Source organism: Ambystoma mexicanum, chromosome 1q (assembly GCF_040938575.1).
Source record: "Ambystoma mexicanum isolate Mex_15411 chromosome 1q, UKY_AmexF1_1, whole genome shotgun sequence".
Lineage (NCBI taxonomy): Eukaryota > Metazoa > Chordata > Amphibia > Caudata > Ambystomatidae > Ambystoma > Ambystoma mexicanum.
In genome coordinates, this window is record NC_090922.1 from 334,149,872 (window position 1) to 334,168,035 (window position 18,164).

General features: G+C 45.0%; 1 protein-coding gene across 1 annotated transcript in view; it reads left to right on the forward strand.

The window, feature by feature from the left end:
- The window catches only part of PEPD (peptidase D), a 1,156,120-nt gene that overhangs the window by 384,017 nt on the left and 753,939 nt on the right, over window positions 1-18,164 (forward strand). Inside the window, exon 7 of the mRNA XM_069639310.1 lies at window positions 10,340-10,384. Within this exon, the coding sequence (XP_069495411.1) occupies window positions 10,340-10,384 (45 nt within the window). The remainder of the gene's footprint in view (window positions 1-10,339; window positions 10,385-18,164) is intronic.

Here is an 18,164-nt window from a genome sequence, read left to right on the forward strand (position 1 = left end):
GGCGAATGAAACCATTGGCTAGGTATTGATCTAAATATTGTCTCAAATGCAGATTCTCAGGTTCAGTAAGGGCATAAATCCTGCTACAAGGGGGTTGTGCACCGGGCACCAGATCGATTTGGCAATCGTACGATCTGTGGGGAGGTAACGTGTTGGCCTGTTCCTTTTGGAAGACGTCCTGAAAGTCTTGGTATTCCGGAGGTAGTTGCATGGAGACAGGTTACAGACGCTAGACTAATCTTCAGATTTTCCGGGTAGCAGGTTTGTGCACAATCCGGGAAGGTTATTCTCTTCGCTCGCCAATCAATTCGAGGATTATGTGTCTCTAACCAAGGGATTCCGAGAATAACCTGAAACTGTGGAGCCTTGATTACATCAAACACAACTGCCTCCCGATGGCCGTCCGGACCTATAAGTGTCACCTCAGCAGTGGAATGTGTTACCGGTCCAGAGGTAATTTCGGTTCAATCGACTGTGGTGATGACATCTTTGCTGGTTTTAGGACGCAGAGGGAGGTTAATCCTAGAGACCAATTCACGATCCACATAATTTCCTATAGCCCCACTATCGATGTATGCCTTTATTGCATGCAACCGCTTAGGCTGTTCCGGATCTACGAGGACCATTGGCACAATGAAATGCGAGGTCGGAGAGTTAGTTTTCAAGCTCGGCAAGCGGACCCCTACGCTTGTCGGGCGTGGTCGTTTCCCGAAACAGTCTTCATGGTTTTTATCAGCGGCTCCTGCCACCTTCTTGGGCGGTTTTGCCGGGCAATCTCGTAGAAAGTGTCCAGAGGACCCACAATAAAGACATAATCGCATCTGCCGTCTTCTTTCACGTTCTTTTTGAGTTAAAGGTCCTTTAACCCCTCCGATTTGCATAGGCTCAGAGACATCAGCACCCTTGGGGTTAGCGTGGGTCTTGACCAACACCCGGGTCTCATACTTGGACCGATCTGCTTTTCTGTTTTGAAGTCTGTGATCCAATTGGACCACTAAGTCTATATATTCTGTGCATTCTTGGGGCGGATTTACAACTTGGGCCAGGACATCTTTAAGTTCTCCGCGTAGACCTCGATAAAATAACCTATTTCTTTTATCCTCTGGCCACCCAGTTTCCACAATTAGTCTATTAAAGGTTGCAATGTAGGATAGGCGGTCCTGATTGCCCTGTCGCAGGGATAGGAGTTCGGCATCCAGAGCCTGCCCCTGAGAGTGTCGAGCAAATAACCTTTCCATGCTTGCTTGAAATCCTTGAAAATCACGGAGAATCGGGTCATCTTGAGTAACCAGTGGAACTGACCAATCGGCAGCACAGCCGCTGAGATATGACAATACAAAGGCTACCTTGTTCTGGTCATTAGGGAAGGCCCCAGGTCTGCATGGGAAGTGCAAACGACACTGATTCATGAATACGGCGAATCGTTTGGGGTCCCCAGCAAAGCGTTCGGGTGGGGCCAGCGGCATGTTTCCAGGTAGATTAATCTGCACAGGGTTACTGGGAACCACAGGAGCGGGGTTCTCCCCGGAACCGGGTAGAGGAGTGTGTGCAGCTTGACCTTGCAAACACTGTCTGGCCAGGTCATCAGTTCTTTCCTTTGATACAATCACTTCCCTCCTGAGAGCATTAGTCTCTTGACGAGCGGCGTGTACTTCGGCCCGTAATTCCCCCAGTATTTGGGCCAACTGATCAGTCTCAGAAGTTTCCATAGCACCTGGGTGGGAATTTGTAGGAAGGCTTCTCGTTCTGTAACGCTCACCTGACTCCCACGGAGGCGCTGGTCTAGTCTGGGTTGCTGTGGCCTCTTCGAGCGTGATGCGCAGAACTCGGAACACCAACTGAACAGGACCCTCAAATCTTGCTTGTCTGGCCCGTAGGAATATCCTTCTGCAGATGAGAAGGGGATTAACAGTCTGCAGAATAGTGTGCTTGCTCCCCCCTTCCCCCAGTCGTTCTTCTCTAACTTCCTCCGAAATCCCCGGTTGAAGCTCACCTTATGGTTTGAAAGGATGAACTCTCCATCCTGCTTCTGGTGCAGGGGCGCGTGTTTGTCCAGTTACTTCACTGGTTTTCAGAATGGCGCTGGCAAAATCCACTTGACTTTTCCGAGCGGAACGCCGTAAATATGAAGATTACAAAAGTTCAAGTGTAGAGCCTCCTTTTCTCTTGCCTTCCTAACCTGTGATCTGTCCTTTATTTCAGGTGCAGAATGAAGGCGATGCGTTGAGGGATTGAATTGCCGATGGTAAACTCAGGTGAGTTAGCGATGGGGGCGATCCCTATTAATGTCTTTATATTCCTCCAGTAATGTCTTTTGTCCTTTCCCCATAGGGGCCGGGGTGCGGTACCTGCCAACGAAGCGGCGCCAACCAGAAATGAGGAATGGTCCACCAACAGAAGACCGGTAAGTGATATGGCGGAAAATTAGGCTTTCCTCATATGTTCCTTCTGCTCACCTTTTGTCTCTTCTTCTCTCCCCTAGGCGCAGAGATGTGGCGACCGGTGCAGACAGTCGCGGTGGAGCCAGAAGAACTCCCGAGGGCAGGTGAGTGAAGCACGGCGCTGCAGCGAGCAACGCGGTGCTTTTAAATGAAAGTATTTTCTCAGGAATGCTGGCGTGAAGGTTCCGGTTGCAGGTAAGAAGTTTGATAAAATTCTTGGTTTTCACCTTTCTCTTCTCTTCTTTCCTTACAGGTGTTCCAGGAGCGAGGCGGGCGTGGCTGGAAACCAGATGCAGGAGCAGACACGGTGAGCGTTCAGCTGCTTGGATGCAGAACAACACGAAGCGTAAGCTACTGTCTGGGCGTGGCTTAAATAGCCCCCAAAGTAGTTCCAGGTAAGTATCCATCCCTGGCCACGCCCGAGTGGCAAAATAGTCCCAATGAAAAAATAGTCCCTTTCAGGTCTCAGGGAGGCCTGAATCTTGCAGCATGGTCTGCATCAGGTAAGTGCACAAAACACCTTCCTTTATGAGCCTGGCTCCAACGGCGCCAGGACAGAGTCCAAAGAGCCCCTATAAGGGGCCGCTGGGCTTTTACCCGGGGGCATGATGCCTGCTCCCGGGGGTGCTGGGCTTGGCCTGGTGCTCCGGGGGTAGGCATCATGACACACAGCAGCACGATAATAGTGATTTGAGCCTTCCTCGTAGTTTTGAATTGTAGAGTCCCCTTGGTAAGTCCTGATTTGTCTATGGGATAATAAAATTATGATGTACCCATAATAGACAGTCTGGATTTTTCAGTCCAAGGTGTTAACTTTACTTTCACTTTTACATTTTTACATTTCCTGGCCAACAGCCCTTTTGGAAGCTTAACAGTGACCAAGGACATACAGAAGTCTAACAACCTTCATGTTGTTACTGTTTTTCAAAAATGGATTCTCTTTGACCTCTTTTGCCGTCTCCCCCTTTTTGTAAGCGGCACATCAGCACTTCCTAAGGAAAGTTGTTCCTCTATCTTAGATTGAGGACAGGGTCAGATAGTGACTCACTCTCTATCCTTCTGTCTTTCCAACCGACTCCGGATCTCCTTGGCCACTGCTTTATAGCGCCTTTTGCCCCATACTGAATGGGGTTATTTTACTGCCTAGCGTGAATCATATCCAGTTGTGTGTTGCCCTCCTTTGTTGTGTTACAATATTATGCATACAGCCTGCTGCTCATTGAACTGCTCCCCATAAGTGACTAATATGTGAACTGCACAGAACTGCCTATATTTGCTTGAATCGCATGCCCTTTCGTCCATGATACTGGATGAATAACCTCCGCTTTACCTGTCAGCATTCAAACTGTGATAATGTGCGTACAGTCTGCTGCTCACTGAACTGCTCCCCACAAGTGACTAATATGTAAACTGCACTTAACTGCCTATCTTTGCTTGAATTGCACACCCTCTCGTCCATGATACTGTATGAATAACCTACGTTTACCTGTCAGCGTCCCAACTGTGATTGTGCTCACTGAACTGCTCCCTACTAGTGCCCATTAATGTGCAAACTGCCCATTTTTTGCCTGAACTGAAAGTCCTATTGTTCACGCTATTGTGTGGATAGAATACTGCTTTCCTGTTATTGCTCCAATTGCAAAAGCATTTGCTATCCACCTGCTGCTAGCGTCACCGATTTACCTTTAACGCCCCACTTCAGACAACCACTGTGGCTTCTCCCCAGATTATGAACGACTTTGCCTTATTATTCTTCAAAGTGCTTTGGGCCTTATCGACCATAAGTACACAAATATGACCATTACGTTATTGACTTGCATAACCCTATCATGGCCAACAAAATACAATTATGTACGTCCAGAACCAGTTCCCGAGATTATACTAGTACTGGAAACCCTAGCCTCCAACCTCCTCGCACGCAATTACTGAACAGCATTCCGACCAAAAGTCTCTCACCTTGTACTACATTAGCTAGAAATCAAAGACTCAGAGCCAGATTATCCAGACTGCATGAACATTTGTCTAATAAATGGACCAAAACAACCAGCCATAACTTAACTTAAACACTGGCAACAATAACCCTAATTACAATATGAATAATGATTATACAACGACTGACTTGCCTGCCAAACACAAGGATAGTAATGAGAACTGCCCTATCAATTTCATGAACAAGACTATGAAGATCACTAAGAAAAATATCTCCACCAGTACCCACCCTATCCCTAACCATAAAGCATCTCGGGACAATCCACCTACATGCCTGACTCATGTCAACATCCCCAATCTCAAAGCAGCCTTAGTCAATGCAAAATCGCTTGTAGCACATGCTTCTGAGATTGCTGATCAGATCATGGCAGACAACCTTGACTTCTTAGCCATAACCGAGTCATGGTTACATTCAGCTACAGGCCCAACAATCTCTCTCGCCGTGCCTGATAATTATACTATATTAAGAGCAGACAGAGTGGAAGCTAGAGGCGGAGGCATTGCCTTTATTGCTAAAGCCAACCTAGCCATGAGAATAATTCCTTCTCGGTTCTCAAATTCTGCGAACGCCTCATAATTAAATTACCCACCTCTAAGACCAATATGTTAACTATCCACCTTATTTACAGAACACCAGGACCTATTAGATCTTACGAAGAGGACATCTCCACTATTCTATCGGAGAATACAAAGTTTACTCCCAAATACTCCTACTTGGGGACTTTAATCTTGGGTTTAATGACCCCAATGACACACATGCCTTAGCTAAATCCAACATTATCCAACAACTGGGCTTTACCCAAAGAGTGACACAGGCCACCCACGATTGGGTGGCAGACCTTAATTGTGACGCCTCTATCCTAGCCATCACGCCACAATCGTGGACAGACCACTTCCTCCTAGACTTCTCACTTCCAGGCAAAACGCCCACCATCAGACCGAACACACTGGCGCCTTCTACACTTGCCAGTAACAAAAAAACATCACAGTAGATGGGATCCTACCACTTATTATCCCCACCCTCAATGCACTGCCAGAATCTGCCGACCCAGACACACTGGTAAACGTATACAATACCGCTATGACCAATGCTCTGGATACAGTAGCACCCCTCAAACTGCGTAAAAGTAAACCAAGAGCGCATCTGATCTCTTGGTTCACGCCCCACTTGAAATTACTGAGAGCTGAAAAAAGGAAGCTAGAGTCCACTTGGAGACTACAACAGACAACAAAACGAATTTGGTCAACTGTACTGACCGCTATAAAAAATAAATATTACTAACCAAACAAGAAACCTATAATAACAGGATTCGCAATGCAAGGTCCAGCTCCAAGGAACTCTTTATAATCCTAAGGGAACTAGAAGCTCCTATACTGCAATCTGATGACTGCATAAAAGACAAACTATGGTGTACCAACATCCAAAATGCTCTTACTAATAAAATCGCCCTCCTACAGAAAAAAATCGAGGACAAAAAAGCTACCATATCCACCATCGACACCAACGTAGGCCCTACTGCGATAGACAATAAACCGGCCCACAATTCCAGTTTCTCCAAAGTCTCTACTCTGGAGGTTGAAACAACTATCATTTCTCTTAAACCTTCAAATTGCCAGGGAGATGGCTGCCCTGCCCAACTCATCAAGGATTGCGCCAGAGACCAAGCCCCATTCATTTCTAAATGAATCAACACATCGTTTTCATATGGGACTGTTCAGTCATGATCTCTGCTTCCAAAAGGTCAGGACTTACCCACCTCCCTTGGAAGCAGACCCATAACCCAGGTTCCGAGTGCCAGCCAGTCCCAATTGGGACCTTTTGGACCCTGTCCTGGCGCCAGTGGCACCAGGCTCATAAAGATGCCCAGTCCCAGCGCTGGAAGCGCCGGGCTCATAGTGCTTGGGTGGACTTACCTGCAGCAGACCATGCTGCTTACTTACCTGCCAGTTGAGCCCCTGATCCTCTTCTGTTTGGGACTACTTTTCCTGTTGGGTGGGGCAGGAGCCACTCCCTAGGTTCAGAACACTGGAACTCTTCTGGAAAGCAGGAACTCTTTTCTCACCTAGGCGAGGCTGTGGAAGGAGACACCTAAGCACTACAGGAGGCTATTCAAACCACACCCGATGGATGAATCTTGCTTTGCGTTATTCTGCATTCTCTGCAGCAGAACGCTCATCGTGTCTTCTGCTTCTGATCCTGGGCCTAAGGGAACAAAGGCTTACCATCCTGGAATCCAGTCTTCAGCAGCACCTGTAAAGACAAAGAAAGAACAGGTTAGCACTACGGTCTTCAGTGGCAGCGCATCTCTTACCTGGTCCATCGGCTGTCACCAACGCCTCGTGCTGCATTCCGGCATCTGAAAGACAAAGGCTTACCTACTCTTCGCATGCTCCGGAGGTCTTCGCACTGCATTCCGGCATCTGAAAGACAAAAGCTTACCAGCTCTTCGCACGCTCCGGAGGCCTTCAGCGCTGCATCCCGCATCTGAAAGACAAAAGAAGGTGCGTTTAAAGACATTGGGCTACTTTATTACTCACGTGCCATTACTCCTTCCCACGCCGAATCCACTGGGTATTCCAGCACCCTTCAGCTTCTCTAAAGCTCCGAACTTGTACCTGCAAGATAAAAGGGACAGTTAGTGCGCATCGTGAAGCAGACTACAAGCGCTTACTTACGTGCTTCCAGGCGCTTCTATTCCTCACGCGGGTTCAATCCTCAACTCTCATCAGCCCGCCATCCGCCATCGCCGGAACCCTGCAAAACAAGAGGTATCATTACAAAAGACTTTTAAGACATTTGAAGTGCCCAGAACTTACCGTTCGTGCAGTTAACGACGGACAGCAGTCCTCTGAGGTCAAGAGGCCTGCACCCTTATCCAGTGAAGAAACTGGTTACGGCACCCTGCCCCGAGGCAGATGGAGAGCTCGGCGTTCACTTACCTAAGGTGAGGGCGTTAACCTTTGGGGTTCTACAGGAGAAGAGAAAGGGAAGAGGAGAGAGGCACCCAATAACCCCAGTTCATTAATCCCATATTTTCTATCTGCAGACGTCTTACTCTTCGAGTCAGACATACATTGCACAGAGGTCCAGCCCAAAGAGCCAACCGTGTGTTACACATCACCTTTGAAGATACGGCATTCACCCAGTCAAGACCGGCGCCTCTGCGGGAATCAGGTGAGCGTTACATGTACATAGTAACTTAAAAGAATCTTGGGTACTTCCCCTTCTAAAAAAAAAAACAATACCTGGATCCCACCATCGTTACTAATTACAGACCTATCGCCACAGTACCTTTCCTCCTCAAAATACTTGATAAAATGGCATATCTACAGATCCAGAACTACCGAGAGACTAACCACCTATTAGGCTTCCGCCAATCAGGCTTCAGGCCACAACATGGCATCGAAACAGCGTTATTAGACTTAAAGACCCAAATTGATGCCCTCAAAGAAACTGGAAAAACTTCCCTCTTCTCCTTGATCTCTTGGCCGACTTCGACCTGGTAGACCTCAAAGTTTTGTGTAAACACCTTGCCAGCGCTGCCTATTTCTCAAAGGATGCGATCACATGGATCAATCATTCCTCAATAACAGGACTATAAGAGTCTTTTCTACTATGGACTCGGCTGATCCCATCCCTATTACTTGTGGTGTGCCACAAGGCTCATGTGTCTCGCCAACAATGTACAATATCTTTACAAAGCCCCTGTTTGATAAGTTGGACCATTTGGGTGTCACGTACACTAACTATGCAGATGACGCCCAGATCCTCATTCCACTCACAGGTGATTCTAGTAAAGATACGGTTGTAGTGAACAAAATTTATTTAATCATTCAGGCATGGATGGCCACCCACAGCCTATGCCTGAATGACGATAAAACAGAACTTCTATTACTCAGCTCTGCAGCCAACCTGAGCAAACTGAACCCCAACTACGCGTCATTCAATATTGATGGAAACACCATCAAAGTGGCAAAAGAGGTTAAAACACTAGGTTTTTACCTCGATTCCACATTCACACTAAAAAAACAAGTAAGTGCTATGGCATCCTCTAAAGCCTATACTGATTAGAGCTTGTAAACCCTTTCTCGCCAAAGAAAGCTGCTTGATCCTGGCAAGGGCCCTTGTTTTGTCGAAGGTGGATTACTGCAATGCACTTTATTTACGCGCTAACAAGGGCATTGTCAAAGTCCAGATTTTACAAAACAACGCGCTTAGATCAGTATGTGGGATTCCTCATTGGGAGCACATCTCATACGTAAGAAAACAGAACATACGGCTCTCTACTAATGACAAAATCACCCTGAAAACGCTATACATTCCCCACAAATGCCTGAACGGTGCTGCCCCACGCTACCTCTCTGACAAAATAACCAAGAAAACTTCAACCCGCCCGACCAGAACAGCTAACGGCGCCAAACTGTTTGTGCCTAGATTCAAACTACAAAAGGCAGGGGGTAATAGTTTCCCTGTCTTGGCGGCAAAACCTTTGAATGACTCCCCCCCCCCGCCCCTCCCCCCATCACTTAGAGGATCAAATTTTCTTGCCCGTTTTGAAAGATACGTGACCCTTCTCTACTGCGACCCCCCCATGCCCCCCCAGTGAATATAATACCATACCTTTCTTAAATTCATGACTCCCACGCCTCTTGGCTTTTATACTTGACTCGCCTGCTGTTTCTTTACCTGTGTGTATTTAGTTTCCTTGCTTCTATAACACCCACTGTATTGGAATCCTTTATTTCACCTGTGACTATATTGTGTTTCACTGTTTCTATAATACCCACTGTAATGTACTACAATTGTGTATATATACTGCACAGTCTAACTCTGGAACTTTTCACAGCAACAGTTTCCTTGTAACATAAGCTGAAAGTATACTTGTTCCCATGTACAATTTTGCGCCCAGATACCTTTGGGTTTGGCACGCATTACAAATCAATAAAACAAACAATTATATATTGGCGGCAACGCCTGCAGTCTATTCACTATATATAGCCAGCCTTATGATTACTTAGTCTACTTGCGTTTCAGCATCTATACAATTATAAAACGTCTTGCATTATCTTCAGTGCTCTCTGCACGTGCAATCTTCATCCCGCACATGAAATGTTACTCAATTCTTCACTTTGTCATCAGATTCTATAAGTTCTCTTTACTCTCTTTGTTGGCATCTCCTCTGGGTGCGTCATTTCTGCTTCATGTGACGTCACCAGTCTTTTTTTTATTTATCTTCACACTTGTTCCGGAACCTGCTTTAAAAGACTGTCATTTCTTCGCGGGTACATCGTATAGTATTTTCTCAATGGATACCTTATTTCAAGGATTCTTCGCGGTATAGGTACCAGATGGTGTTGCGCAAGTTGCAACTTCCGGTTTCCAACATATAGGAAGAATGGGGGTGGAACCTCCGGTAGAGGCATTTGGCTCCTCCTCTCCAACATGCTTACCAAATCTGAAGATGGCTGGCAGAGGAGGGGTTTAGGGAGAGGACTGTCATTGGATGGGGGCAGTATGTCCAAGAGGACAGTCATTGGTTTAAAGGAGAAAGAAGTTTCTAAGTGAAAGTGAAACACTTTTTTTGTTTACTGAGGATCCCCGTCCTGACGGTGAAAATTCATGAGCATGTGAATTCATGCCAGACCCATGATGGAGAAAAATAGTTACAGGTAAGTAACTTGTTCCTAATTGTCTTAAGTAACGAGCTGTATAACACTTTTTTTTTATAAGGTCAATCGCATCTACACCACTCTTCTGAACATCTACACCACTCTTCTGAAACGCTGACATTGTTAATCTCGCAGTCTCTTCTCTGATCCATTTCATTTGATATGTTTCATGTTTTATGCATAGTAGAAATCGAAATTTTACATGCAGCATTTTTCCAATAAATTATTTGTCTTTTTAGATTTCAAGTGAATAACACCATTCTTCACCCAGAAATAGTTGAGTGGTAAGTACATGTACCCTTTCATTTCTTCATTAAAAATATGCACTTTTATTTTGTCAAAGTAGAAAGAGATTTTGGATATGGAAAAGCACAACAGAAGTGATTGTGTGGAGACTTTGTGGCTGTGGAACTGATTCACCAAGATCATAGGGCCAGCATGGACTCCCTGATCACCTCACATCGAGCTACATCGAAGAACTATTTGTAATTTCCTTAAATGTCTGGAGTGACATTACATGCCTTTAACACAAGAGACTTCACCGGACGTTCCACCAAAACATCTTGAAGAGTATGCACCAATTGTAGGACAGGAGTTGAACCCGGTGCAGTTCCTGTTGGCCCGCCATGTAGCAAACCCTGGATTTCCCTTTTTTATCCTCAGATGAGCTAAGTTTCCCGACACTTGTCAGGTGGTATTTGCTGGTCTAGACTGTTGAGTCATTAACCACACCAGGTACGTTTCTCAAGTGGTTTATTGACTTACTTAGGAACATAGATCTAAGACCCCCAACCCATACATCAACCCAGGCTTAACTGCCAACACTTGAGCAACAACAAACACAGGGTATTCTACACTCTATAATGGACCTACCTCATATGCTTATCCAGCGACACACAAGGCAGGCATATAACGAATAGACTGAACAAGCTACTGGACATATTTATTACTCTTGTCCTATGCATAACATAACTTGTCATTTACATAACACCCCCCCCCCTCCCTTATATAAAAAATTTTTTTTTGTGGATTGACATTTGAACTATATACAGCAATAACAGTATGTTGGCTTTTCTCCTTTACTTTTGAAACTCAAGACAAATTCCACACTTGCCCGCTTTCTAATCTCACAGCATTTTCAAACACTTGGGCAACTCTAACAGGGACAGAATAAAGAGGCTCTCCTTTCTTTGGAATCACAGCTCTCCTTATCCTAATAAGATCCCCTACTTCAACAATGGTTCTTTTTCTTGGATGCCTCTCGTTTATTTTCTTCACCCAGTTGTCTTTGCGGGCATCCATCCTTTTTCTCACATCATCCACGACAACATCAGTCTCTGTTGCCCTACCTAGCCAAGCTGGGGAAACCAAGGTGTTCCCCTTTCGACCTCTCAAGTTCAAAGGGACTTGCACCCGTTTCAACACAGGGTGCCATTCGCATGCCACATGCATTCGCCCCTCTGATCGCTTCCTTGATGCACCGATTGACTCTCTTGATCATACCATTCCCTTGTGGATAATATAGTGCAGTTCTTTTGTGCTTAATCCCACACTTGTTGAGATATTCTTGACACGATTTCCCTCTAAACTGTGGACCGTTGTCCGTAAGAATACTCCTGGGTAGCCCTTCCCTCTCAAATATACCTTCCAAGAATCCTACAATGTGTTGACAAGTTATTTCTCTCAGGACTTTGAATTCTGTCCACCTCGAAAATGTGTCAACTAGGGCAAGAATAAACCTTCCTCGCCCCATACCCATGTCAACGGGGCCCAAAACATCCATTGCTAAATCCTGCCATACTCCCTTAGGTGCGTATACCTTCCCCATCAGCTGGGATACAGGTGACGAGTTTTTTCCGGATTTGATACAGTCAGTACATGCTCCAATCATTCTCTCAATTTCACGATCAAACCCTGGCCACCAGTAGTCAACCTTCATTACTTCTTTAGTCTTAGACACACCTATATGTCCTTGATGTGCAGATCTTATCAATCTTTCTCTCAAGCATCCGGGAACAACCAACTTGTCCCACCGATATAACAACCCATCCTTCACTGACAGCTCAAACCTCACTTCCCATAGTGATCTTTCCTCACCAGACAGTAGCCTCGTCTCTGGCCATTCCTCTTTGACAAGTCACAATGCGTTTCCACATTCCAACAGACTCTAACACGCAAGTCCATTCTTCCTTTTGTATGACCCCTTCTACCGTTGCAAAAACCATTTTACTCACCTCGACAGCTTTGTTACTTTCATCACCTTTGGCCTCCTCTATTCTTACTCTAGAAGCATGATCAGCCTGCACATTCTCCTTGCCAGAAACCACTTCTATGGTAAATTTGTGGCATTGTAGTCTCGTCACCCAGCAGGCAACTCTCCTCGACACTTGTCAAGGCCTTAGCTCTCAAATATTGACTTAAGAGGCTTATGGTCAGTTCTTAGTATAAAATCCTGACCCCACACAAAATGTTTTAGTTTCTCTATGCCCTAATGACACGCCAAGGCTTCTTTTTCTAGAACTGAATAATTAAGTTCTGCACCTTTTCAGCATGCGAGAGGCATGCATCATAATTACCTCTGTGCCATCTACTCCTGGTTGTGACATCACAACCAATATACCCGTATCGCTGGCATCAACGGAAAGGATGGTCTTCCTCCTCGTGTCGTACATTGCTAAAGGCTTAGCCATGTCAATTTTTCTTTTAATTTCCTCAAATTCTCTCTCACATTCCTTGTTCCACTCAAATTCCACACCCTTCCTCAACAATGCCCTTAAACTAGTTACACTATCAGCATAGTTTTCAACAAAGCGGTGGTAAAATTCAATCGTTCCCAAAAACGATCTCAATTCCGCCTATTCTTTGGTGATTGCATTTTCATAAGACCGTCGTCCAAATCTCTTTTCGGCCTCAGTCCTTCCTCTGATATTTCATGACCCAAATATTCTACCACACAAGTCGTAAAAACACATTTCTCCCCTCGCAACGTTATGCCTCTTCCTTGGCAGATTCCCAAAACTGCCTCAACCCTTTCTTTAAACTCTTCACTCTTCCCACATATGAGCACATCATCTTGAAAGCACCATTCTCCACTCACATCTTTCAACAACCTATCCATAACTTTTTGAAATACCGACGATGCCGATATCAAACCAAAAGGCATACGACAAAATTGGTATACTCCTTCATACGTAATAAAAGTTGTTAGTTTCCTGGACTCAACATCCAGATTGATCCGATGAGTAGCACTTGCCATATCTAGTTTTGCGAAGAACTTTGCATTACCAATGTATCTCAAAAGTTCTCCCGTGTTGGGAAGAGGGTGTCGGTCAGCTACAACACACCGATTGAGTTCCCTTAAGTCAATACAGACTCTCAAATCCCCATTACCTTTTCTCACTACCACTACTGGTGAAATCCACTCCACAGCTTTGGCAGGCTCAATAATTCTCTCTTTTTCCAACTTGGCTAACTCTTCACACACTGCACTACGCATTGACAACGGTAAAGGTCTGAGTAGTAACTGGCATATTTCCCTCTTTCACAACAATCTTGTGCACCATCCCTTTGAGACATCCTACACCATTGTTGAAGACCTTTGGATACTTCATAATTACCTCATGACCTTTACAGGTGTTTTTATCTACGCCTGGTAAATTGGCTACATTAAGAACTTGCTCCTTGCTATTGGGGTCTAGTTTAATGCATCGTCCCCTCTGTTCCCTTCACCCAAGCAAAGTTTCACCTTTCTTAGTAACATACATTTTCCCGTACGTCATTCTCCCTTTAAACTTGAATTGGGCATTGCAACATCCTAGAACTTCTATTTTGCTTCCATTGTACCCACCAGGATTCTTGTCAGAGGGAATTAAATCTTTCATACAACCACCAATTATATTTTCATAAACCACCCTGGCATTAATGTGATCTTTGAACAAGAGTCCACTAGCATTTTTACTTGATGTCCATTAACCTCTACCCAAGCAGAAGGGTGTTCGCATTCGTCAGATCCAGTACATCGTACCATGTGTACCATAACAATTTCATTCTCTGACATTTCACCTTCCTCTGACGATACAACATTGCACTCATCAACTAACAAAGTTCCTTTTCCTCCACCAATACGGTAGTTCTTACAAAGATTTTCAAAATGTCCCCATTTCTTGCAAATACTGCAGTTGGCGCGTCTCCCAGGACAGATGGGAGACGTCGATAGATGATGCGCACTACCACATCGAAAACACAATCTATCATCTTTTTACGTTTCCTTGCAAGTTATCTTTTTGGAGACGTCTATTTCCTATGTCACCCCCATCCCCCACCCCCCACCTTTGCTCTGATTAGTCTCATACCGTTTGGTGGGCTTGATCTTCTGTCTCTTTTTCTCTTTCACTTTATCTTTCTTTTTATCTCCTACTCTCAGGACCTCAGTGGTTAAGGGTATCTTGTTCTCTTTAACAGACAATTTAGCTACACACTGCAAAGTATGCTCAATCCTTTTCGCTATACTTATAACCTCTTCCAAATTGGGATCATCTTTTAGCCAAATTTCCTCACGGATTTTGTCACTAGAACAGTGGAGCATAAATTGATCCCTTGTATGTTCATCCAATCCCCCTCCAAATTTACAATTTAATGATAAGTGTCCCAGTGTTGTAACATAATCCTCAAGATTCCCCCTCATGGTGGAATCTCATGCCAAAATTGTACCGTTCAAGTACAGTGCTTATCTTAGATTCAAAGTGCTTATCCAGCTTAGCCAATGCTACATCAAAATCGTTTGCCCCGCCTTCCAAATCCAGCTCCGCAATGTCAGGAAGAGTGTCCTAAATTCTTTGACCCTCATAGCAAAGAAAATGCATCAACATTGCCACTTTGCGTGCCACAGACATCCCATTACCGCACGTAGCTTTAACGTAGTGTAAGAATCCCTTTTTCCAGGGAACCCACTTAATCCTGGTTGGGCCTGGTGTAGGCATAAACACTTGTGGACCGGGAATTCCAGATAAAGCCATGTTCCTTACTCCAGGATTGAAGGCAGCAAAACTGGCCCAGACTTGTCTGCTTCACTCCCACTTTTTGCATATGTGGAGAAGTTGCACAGCAAAAGTATCCCTTTTTTTTCCGTATACAACAGATCCCAAGAATGTTAATGTTCACACAGCCCACTGCGCTGCTTCCTTCAGCCTCAACTGTGATTTCCTGAAGGCTGGTTGTGTTGGCACTGCCCTCCCAGCTGGGCCCTAGGTGGTTCGTAGCATGCGAGCAGTGTACTTCTGCCAGCACCGCCCTCCCAGCTGGGCCCTGGGCAGTTCTTGGTGCAGTGCACCCTCCCTTGGGCACGTCCCTGCTCCCTAATGAGCACATGGGCAGGTTGCACGGCTAGATTTGCATCACAGCTATGGCTGTCGCCACTTCCTGGTGGTCACACAGCTGGCAATTGCATGCCGCGTGACACGATTGCGTGTCATGTGATTTGTCACGAGGCAAGGGGGAGGGCCCTCCTCCACCCACTGGAGCACTCCTCTCTTCCTGGAACCCTCCTTTCTTCGGGATTGCCTGGTCCTTACCTCCGGATTGCAGTTTCCAGCGCTCCCTCGTTTGATCAGCCAAGCGGGGAGGACGCTCGCCATCCTCACCCCGACGCTCCGCTGGAGGCGAACAGCTGATGGTTCGGATGGCGATCTCACGCCGGGTGAAACTGCTTTCCTGCAGATCAGGCTGGGAGTCTGCTCTGCACACAGCCGATTCGCCGCCTCCACTGCTTCGATCAGGGCGATTCCAGAGCGGGCAGCTACGCAGGTGGGCACAGACCTCTCCTAGGCTGCAGCTTGGGGGTCTTGATGTTCGGGTCCTTGATATACGGGTCCTGGACAGTTGGACTTCCTTCACCATTCCATCCTTGTCGCCAATGTTGATTCATTAACCACACCAGGTAAGTTTCTCAAGTGGTTTATTGACTTGCTTAGGAACATATATCAAAGACCCCCAACCCATACATCAACCCAGGCTTAACTGCCGACACTTGAGCAACAACAAACGCAGGGAATTCTACACTCTAGAATGGACCTACCTCAGATGCTTATCCAGAGAAACACAGAGGCAGGCATATAACGAATAGACTGAACAAGCTACTGGACATATTTACTTACTCTCGTCATATGCATAACATAACTTGTCATTTACATAACATAGACCACGTTCAATGCCCATCTCACACACTTGTAGGGTAAAATAAAAGAGAAATGAAGACTTCCTGGATCAAAAGTGAGAGGTGACGGAGAATGGCTTGTGTTTTTTTCAAATTAGCATGGGTCTTGGAGGTAGTTTCCTGCGCACCTGAGGTAGCGCGTGACATAACTGGGGCGGATTTGTCACACACCAGGACCATTTCTATGAACTACATAAGCGAAAATATTCTTTTAAGGCCAAGGATTGGGTTTTGATTACTTTAATTCCTGCTTCCTGCTATACATTAACACTTTCATTGCAAAAAATATCTGAGAAATGTTGATAAGCGCAGAAGAAAACCTAGTTTTTATTATTGAAAGGCACTACAAATGTTACTGCATATGTAATTGTGAAAATAGAGTGGTATCGGAGAGTTGCGCTTTGCCTTCTTGAAATTAATTTTACAAAATGAATGCAAAGTCAATTTGGTCAGATTACACACTCAGAGTGATGATGTAGAGTATGGCGACTGGCCATTTGGGCACGGAGGATGCACTCAATGGTACTATCAGAGTAGTAAACCGGGCATTAATGTATAGAAAACAATTGGTTTTATTATGTGGCCTTCCCCATGCTGATTTGGGATCCGACAAGAAATGTCAACCTAACCTTGGTGTTTGGTTGGTTTTAAGGTCCCGGGGATTAACTCGCATTCTGACCTATATCATTAAAAACCATCAAAGAAACCCATTTAAGGTTTCACAACAAACACAGCGTGTGCGTAATGGGATGCTCCCCACGCTCAAGAGGATATTCATAATAAATGCATTCAAATGCATTCCAGCAAATGCTCACAATGTTCTGAACTGATGAAAATCTAAAGTGTTCACATGGCAAGCTGGCCTGTGAAAATCACACCCAACTTCAAACAAAAGACGATTGCACTTCACATTAGAACTTTGAACTAAGCCTTCCAATAACAATTCTCCAGATTGAGAGATTAAAGGCTTTGCAATCAATAGATGCCCATGTAAGCTGATTAGGTCAATATTTAATTGCAGGCAAGTCCAGGAATGCTTGCACCTCCCCACTTCGAAAACAAAACAGCATTAGCAATGCCAACAGTTTGGTCTTTTGTGTAGGCATGGGAAAGGCACTCCCCAGACACTGCCATAATGCTATTAACTGGCCATTGCTGGTAGAAACGGGTGTAAAATGGTGCAAGTACCTGGGCATCTAATAGCAGTGCCCGGCAAATGCCTAATACATACACAAGCCAGGCGGTCTTGTTTAGATCGGTTTATTACACCAGTAGCGTGTTTACAGCGACAATGAAGTCATTAACTCTCAGAAGACTGCTTTGAAAAAACACTGGCAGGCACTTCAAGTGCAAAGTTTGATGGTAATGCTTGATTAAAGCAAGCTGAAAGGGTTTCCATGGGAGGGGCAGGGACTGGGTGGGACTGGCCATAGGGGTTTGCATGACCCTGGCCAATCAATGGCTGGTCAAATAATCAATCAACACCTTCAAGCTTTGTGTGCCTCCTCATATGCCATTTCTTCCTCTGTAGTCAAATGCTATAGTTTTGGAATACTTAGTATTTCAAAATGATATTTCATATCCAAAACACTGTTTTTGATATAACACTGTAGCCATATGACTTACATAAAGGAAAGGTAATTAGAAACCACACGTCTCTCCTCTCCAAAATGTATCCGAAATCAAGCTAGTACTGTTTATTAATAATTTATCATATTATCAATATTAATTCCATAGAAATAATCACAAACATTCATATATTGGATATACCTGAATTCATATGGACTCTGGGATCCAGAAGTCCATATTTCATCAATGGGTCATATTCCTACTTTAAGATATGATTTTGAATT